This window comes from Microtus ochrogaster, chromosome 22 (genome assembly GCF_000317375.1).
Source record: "Microtus ochrogaster isolate Prairie Vole_2 chromosome 22, MicOch1.0, whole genome shotgun sequence".
Lineage (NCBI taxonomy): Eukaryota > Metazoa > Chordata > Mammalia > Rodentia > Cricetidae > Microtus > Microtus ochrogaster.
The window spans coordinates 28,192,953-28,200,569 of NC_022023.1; the positions used below are offsets into that span (position 1 = coordinate 28,192,953).

At 48.8% G+C, this 7,617-nt stretch overlaps 1 protein-coding gene across 9 annotated transcripts in view; it reads right to left on the minus strand.

Moving 5' to 3' along the window:
- Apba2 (amyloid beta precursor protein binding family A member 2) overlaps nt 1–7,617 on the minus strand; it is a 209,174-nt gene that overhangs the window by 42,032 nt on the left and 159,525 nt on the right. For all 9 annotated transcript variants that reach the window (XM_026784301.1, XM_026784302.1, XM_013350231.2 and 6 more), the window contains one exon: nt 6,072–7,065. In XM_026784301.1, coding sequence (XP_026640102.1) covers nt 6,072–7,025 — 954 coding nt within the window. In that variant the 5' untranslated portion in view covers nt 7,026–7,065. The remainder of the gene's footprint in view (nt 1–6,071; nt 7,066–7,617) is intronic.

Sequence of the window (7,617 nt, forward strand, 5' to 3'; positions counted from 1 at the left end):
TCTTCTTCTTCTTCTTCTTCTTCTTCTTCTTCTTCTTCTTCTTCCTTGACTGCTGGGAACTGGAACTCTGACCATCACATGTGGGCATCAAGCCATCTCCCCAGTCCCTTCCTTTACAATTATCATAAAGAATCAAGAATGCTCTAATTAAGCTATTCTACACTGTATACATGATGAAATTATAACATTGGACTCCCTTAATTTGTGAATTGAAAATATATATATACACACACACACACACACACACACACACACACACACACACACACACATATGTCAATTCATTAACTTTTGGAAACCAAAATAGTTTAGACCCTGACTTTCTAAACCCCTGCCTACATCCCCACTTTCTGCTAAATTAACTGCTTCCTCACAATAACAGTCACTAGCCCCTTCTTAAAGCCACAGAGAAGGATTCTGCAGGCTGGGCCAACATGCCCCGGGTATCATGTTCAGAAGCTCTGGGAGAAGGGGCAGGCAATGACATCAAGCAGCACCCACAGGATTTCTCTTTCAAAAACAATCCTGGGAAATTGTTAAAGTTGATACAGAGGTCACCCTATCACACTGCCTGGAGAAAAGAGTAATTCCAGGAAATAGAGGCCCAGTGCACGCAGAATGGGCTACAGAAAGCAGCCCACAGGCAGACATAGGAGGCATGTGTGGATGAGGAGGATGGGTTGCAGGAGGGCTGCAGAGGGGAAGAGGCCAGATGTCCTGTCCTCCTAAGACTGGAGAGAGCCTTGGGAATCACCCCCCCTCCCCCAAATCCCTGTCTTGCAGGCACTTTCAAAAATACTATCTGAACTGGGATAGTTTAGACCCTCTGGGCACAAAGCAAACACTAATGTCCTTCTTCCCAGCCCTCTGTACCCCTCCTGCCCACTGCAAGCAGATCAGGGAGGGACCACTGCATGCAGATCAGGGAGGGACCATTGTAAGCACATCAGAGAGGTACCTAGATGCTAGCAATCCCCCTGAGCTCCTCTCTTGGTTCTCTTCTTACAGTTGGAGTTAATTCTTGTTTCATGGACCACCATATAGGACACGGCGAGGTACCTTTCGAAAATGAGCTCAGTACCAACTCCACCAGAAACAGGTCAAGGACAGGCATGCATGCACACAGCACCATGTCTGCCCATTTAGAGCCACCATTCACGTGCAGTTTGGAGAAGTCCTTTACAAAGCCAGCCTCGGTGAAATGTCACAGACAAAACACCTCTGCAACGCACGATGATGGGCATGACACTCAATGTGGCTGAAGGCCCTGGATCACACTTCACTTTAGCTGTTGTGTTAGGCTGGCTACGAGGTATTGATTTTCTTGTTTTCCTATTATCAGAGGGCTCTTGCTAGAAAACACTGTTGGGTTGGCGATAAATAGAAATCATGAAAACAACAAATAAGCAAAACACGTACTTGGTTCACTGGACCCAAGGCACAGAGCTGCTGAACTAGGCTGTAAACCCAATGCCATCAACTGAGTGGCTAAGGTTCCAGACAGGGAACAGTTCTAAATCCCCAATCAAAGAACTAAATTGCTCTGGGGACTTTTCAGGGTCCTTTATCTCACAACAGACCACAGAGGGGCAAAAGTGAGGAAGCTCCAAAACAAGCAAGGTGGCACTCACTAAACCCAGTCATTCAGCAGCCCATGCAGAGAAACCCTCAACAGAGACCACCACACATGCCCACAGAACAGGATCTTTGACCCTGAACAGGTATGTTCTTACAGTGTTCCTCAAGAGCTCAGGTGAGCAACCCCAGGAGCAAAGATCAGCCCTTTTAGCCATACAAGGGAGAGCTACTTACCCCACATAGAACTCAACCACTATAAGGTTGTTTGAATGACAATGGCCCCCAAAGGCTCATATATTTGAATGTTTGGTTCCTAGTTAGTAGGTTGTTTCAGAAAGATTAGGAGGCGTGGCCTTGTTGGAAGAAGTGTGTCTCTGCGGGTGGGCTTTGAGGTTTCAAAAGCCCACGCCAATCCCAGTATGCTCTCTGCTGCAGACATGGATGCACGCTCTCAGCCAGTGCTCTAGCACCTTGTCTGCCCCACCACGATGGTCATGGCCTAACCCTCTGAAACTGTACGCAGGCCCCCGTTAAATGCTTTCTTTTCTAAGGTGCCTTGGTCATGGTGTCTCTTTTGCAAGCACAGATCAGTAGCTAAGACACAGCTCACTTGTCTCATGAGTACAGCCTCAGCACCGAATCTTTGGATTGCTCCAGGAATTCCCGAGATCAGAGACTTCGAGTCCTTTGTGACTGAAGCATGCCCTCCAGGACAGCATCCTGCATAGAACGGCTGAAAGCGGTATTTTTCGTACATTGCAGTGTCTGCATGTGTATAATGAGATGTGCTGGGGATGAGATCCAGAACATGAGAATTCGTGTGGCTTTCCTACATGAAGACCCTGAGGGTAACTTAAGATAACTTTTAGTGCACGTGTGCTTCGCCTGTGAGCTGTCTCGGGATGGCCGGTATGAAACTTTCCTCTTCGAGCCCATGTCAGCAATCAAGACGCTTCCGCTTCAGAGTATTTCGGATTCTGTATTTTCAGATTAGGGGCACTCAAACCACACTTCAAAAACTAACCCTGACTATCACTTTTAAACTTTAAAATAAGTAGGGGAGACATAAAGGATGCTGTCATGTTGGGAGCCGTGAGACCCCAGATCCTGAATTTCTTGTGATCCCCTGATCTGAGTGCCTACAGCTGCTCTGAGCACGAGACCTTCAGGAGTTCCTGATGGCAGGAGAGTGGTTTCTGGTGGATTTTGCGGGGGCATGGCTATCTCTATGTAATCTGCCCCTGAACACAATAAAGGGGACAACCCTGTTCGTTTACCCCTCTTTCTCAGTTGACTTCCACTTGCTGCCAAACCAAGCGAAGGACGTCAGGATTAACACTATACCCCAGTCCACCCTCACCTTCTGAGGGCGACCTCTCAGCATTCCCTAGTTCCCGATATCTCAGCTAGGACCTCCAATTGTTGATATCTCGGTGGAGACCTCCAAGTGCTGCGCACCATGCCCCAGTGTCTGCACTATGTGCTGGCACCCAGGTACCGAGCTTCAGGCAAGGGGCTGGAGGTTAAAATACACAGACACACACAGACAGAGAGACAGCGCCCAAATTCCCTAAAAGATAATTTAAGTGGGGCCCCTTCAGTGGTTTCAGAGCAGCAAGCCTGCTTTCTTGAGTTCCCCTCCACTCCATGCACCAGTTTGGAGCCAGAACGAACGCAGCTGGGGCTAGAAGGCAGCTGGAGCAGAGCTTTGCTAGGAGGCTGTGGTGGAAGGCACATTGCCTCAGCCCAGTCGGTGCCTAGCCTAGCAGATGCCACAGCAGTGCCAAGAGTATCAGCAAATGCAACAATACAGGTTCAGTCAAAGTGACCAAAAGGCTGTGTGGTCAGGAGGGTCTTCTGTTTTATAAAAAATTTAGGGGGGAGATGTTGGGAGCAGTGAGACCCCAGATCCTGAATTTCTTGTAATCCCCTGATCTGAGTGCCTACAGCTGCTCTGAGCACCAGACCTTCAGGAGTTCCTGATGGCAGGAGAGTGGTTTCTGGTGGGTTTGGCTGGGGCGTGGCTATCTCTATATAATCTGCCCCTGAACACAATAAAGGGGGCATTCTTGGGGAATTCAAGGATGACTCGTGTCGCTGTCTCTCTGTCTGTGTGTGTCTGTGTATTTGAACCTCCAGCCCCCTTGCCTGAAGCTCGCGAACTGGGTGCCGGCGAAAAGAGCACAGACACGGGGGCGCGGTGCGCGGCACTGTCATGTCCCTCCAGCTAAAGACCTCCACAGTTTGCTTCTCTGACTGAAATGTACCACCTTGTTGAAATGCAAATAGGATCGAATAGTATTGGGGTGCTTCCATGTAGGCACACTTTATAGAGAAAGTCTACACAGCAGCCAGGGCTGTGGAGTCATCTCTGCTGCTGCAACTTCATCTCTAGGCCGTGCTACCCTAACCATGGGGATGGCTCCAAGAACTGGACCAAGGACTCCGTGGCACTCTGACTGTTGTGGTCTTAAGCCAGGCACTAAGATGGTTCCTGACACTGCTTAACTGTCCCCAGGGGAGCAAAAGATTCCTTTTAGGAACACAGCTGTGACTTCAAATGAAGTATCCAAAGTATCCAGTGCCAATGCATTTTCTAGAGAATCTGGTTTCCAAGGCGATTCCATCGCCAGCCGATACTCATGCCCACGTTCAGAGGTCCATGTGTGAAATGAGCTACCCAGGACTATGGGATATACACCTTACCCACATGGCAGGGCCCAACAGAGTCTGCCAAAGGTGCTCAGGTCATTTATTTGTGAGGGCCTGGTCAGCCTAGAGCTAGATCCTGCTTGGCTCTCTCTTGATAGGATTCGTTTGTAAATGATTGGACAAATTAATGAACGAGTCATTACAACAACAACAACAACAACAACAAAAAAAACTAGAAACCAAAAACCAAAAAAAACCAACCTTGTATAATCATTAGCTAGCTCTCAGGAGTTTTTCCAAAGTCTTGGCTAAGAGCATTGCCTTCAGGACACCTTGGTCTTAGAGAATAAGACACCTGTTTTTCCTTTCAACACCTTTCTCTGAAAGAACAGACTTCCTTCTTGTCTCCCATGATGGCCTCACTTCTACTTGCCCTTCTAAATAGCCACCACCACCACTCATTCGCCCATTTACATTCCTTCACCACCCCCAACACTCTAACCCAAAAGACTAGGGAATTTCATTTAACTTAGCATCTGCTTATCATGAAGCAAAAAAAGAGAAAAACACCAGGTCTTCTCACTCCACCACCAGGTTCCAAGCTAATTTTCTCTTGACAGACCTTTGACAGGGAGGCCACTTATGACAACAAAACACAGCATGTCCCAAGCTCCGTACAACCCACATCCATCCCTGTGGTGCCATCGTTGATGTTGGGGACAAGCCCATGCTCTGAGAATGAATGAATAAAAATGTGGGCATTTTGGCCTAAAGCCCAGACCAGGGCGCAGAACCCCTGCCCCCAACCTTCACTAGCACAATAGCACTTTATATCCCACAGCACCCCCCGTGAAGGCAGAACTGCTGTGAATGACAGGCACACCCCCAAAGTGAAGTCAGCTGGTACTTATTAACTTAGCAAGAACAAAAGGGCTCCAAGATGTGTGGGAAATCTCACAGCAAGTCAATGTGATTTACATTCCAAACATAAGCGTTCACTGTGTGTATGTGTGTGCACGTGTATGTGTGTTCAATTCAATATGTATTAACTAAATAGTCAAACTCACAAGATCTTCTGGGAGAAAATGAGGCTTTACAAACCATGAAAGCAGTGCGTATAAAGGGCCAAGAAGAAATTCTTTTATACAGATGCAGTAATTACATCGACTTGCGGTGAAATTTTTTTCTATTTGGGGGGTTGAGATGGTGTTTTTTTTTCAAATGGGTTTATTAGACTACATAACTTGCTTCATTGTGGCTTAAATAAACCATGGCTATGCTTAGGTTCCCTTGTATTATTCTCTACAACTTTATCAAATTTCAAATAATGTTTTTCAAGACAGTTCATTTTCACAGTTAAGTCCCTGTCAGGTCAAGAGAGCTTGGTAGGCATTGCAGCAGGAACTGTGAGACACACTTATCTGCCTAGGTAGGGAAGTCCATGAACGCCTGCATCCCCTGCCACCACCCTGACCAATGGTCTGCTGGTCTGAGGAGCCACCTCAGTGAATCAGAAGGTAGCATGGATACTCTCCTGTCAGGAGCAGATTCAGGCGGCGGAAGACAGACTGAACCTCCTAAGAACAGAGCATGCCCTAGGAGATCAGAGCTGCCAGTCAGTCCTCTGGTGATACAGGATCCTGAATTTAAGGGATGGGCTCGTAAGTGACCAGAGCATCCCCAAACCGTCACAGTTACTGAACAAATTAACTCAGCTTCCATTGTGAACTGTACAACAGCTAATCCCCCCCCCATCATCCCTCCTAGGCTCCACTATCCATTGGGCAATGCCTCACTCTCCAGGGCCCTCTAACCATTTCTTGGGGGTAGTCAAGGCCTACCTGCTCTTGGGGCCACTTTGGCCTCTCCTCTGGGGTCCTGGTCTTGGTCTTGAGTCCTCTCTGGGGGTCTCCAGGGTGTTTAGCCTCAGAGGGAAGGTTCAGCGACTTGGGCCTTGCTTCATGCCTGCTGGACCCATGGCCAGTCTCGCTGGGTGGACAGGCCTCTGTGGAGTCCCCAGGGTCCAGCTCAGGCATGTGCTCAGGGCTAGCCTCGCTGGCACTGGTGATACTGGTCATGCTCAGGCTCATCTTGATCTCAGCCACGATCTGGTCGATGTCTTCCTCTTGATCCTCCAGGTCGCCGTCCCCACGCCTCATGCGATATGGGGAGGCGCCACCTGTGTTCCCATTGGCCTCCGTAGGGTAATAGTCCTGGTAGCTCTCTTTGCTGGGACAGTAGTGGCCATCTTCTTCCTGGTCATGGACCTCCAGGGCGGATGGGTCGTCCTCTGGGATAGGCAGGTGGCTGTCTGGATATTCCGGGCTGTTCTCAGCCCCATGGCTATGAGTATCAGGGCCCACTGAGTCCGTCCACTCTTCCACGGCTTCCTGACACTCATCAGTGTCCACGGGATGTGTGCCATGGGCTATGTACTCCTCTCCGTTACAGTCCATGCCCTCCAGGTAGCTGTCATCCTCAGGACAGTATCGGATGTAGTAGGTAACGCCCTCCTCCTCCTCCGGGAGGCCCTCATCATAGTCCTCCTCCTCGGATGTGTTGTTCACATAGTCAGAGCTGGAGTCCCCATCAGGGCTATGGTTGTGACACTCCTGTTCCTCGGGAGTGGGGCTCTCTGGCCGCAGAGTGGCCAACTCCAGGTCCGTGGGCACATAGCCCTCCAAAGGAAGTTCTGTGTCCTCGCTATCAGGTTCCTGGTCATGGGGGACGGGACCCGGTCTGGTCCTGTGGTCCAACATGCTGCTCGCAGTGCTCTGGCGCTTGCGGTGGGCCATGGCAGACACTCACACAGCCATTATGACCTGGAACCAACCACTGTGGAGAGGAAGGGAGGGAGAACTGTCAGAGTCATGTGGACCATGGCCAACCCAAGATGCATGCCACTTATTATGTGACCAAACCCGTATCCCTGTATCTGGACAGCTCATTTGCTCAGAGAGCTGTGAATTTACAGCTCCTCACAGGATGTGACCATGCTGTCTGAGGGCCTCATGGGTGGGGAAGCCATGGCCAGAGGGGTCTGAGGACACAGAGGAGAAGACAGTGCCCAGGACTCACAGACTCACTGGTTTGTTTCATTCTGGTGCTATAGGAGAAAGCTAGGTAGGCACTCTGTATTGAACACTATGGCATATAGGTTCACTCTTGCCCTCTGCACAAGGGCAACCCAGGTGGCCAAGTCTAAGGGTCATAAGATTGGGTTAATTGCTCTCAAAAGAGAAAAAGATATAAATCTTTATAAATTCTGCAAAAAATTATTAAAGAAATTAATTGCTAGAAACTTTTAAATTCCTGCGAACAATCTTTTCATTGGTCTTTTTTTTTCTTTCTTTTCTTTTTTCTTTTTTTCTTTTCTTTTTTTTTTTT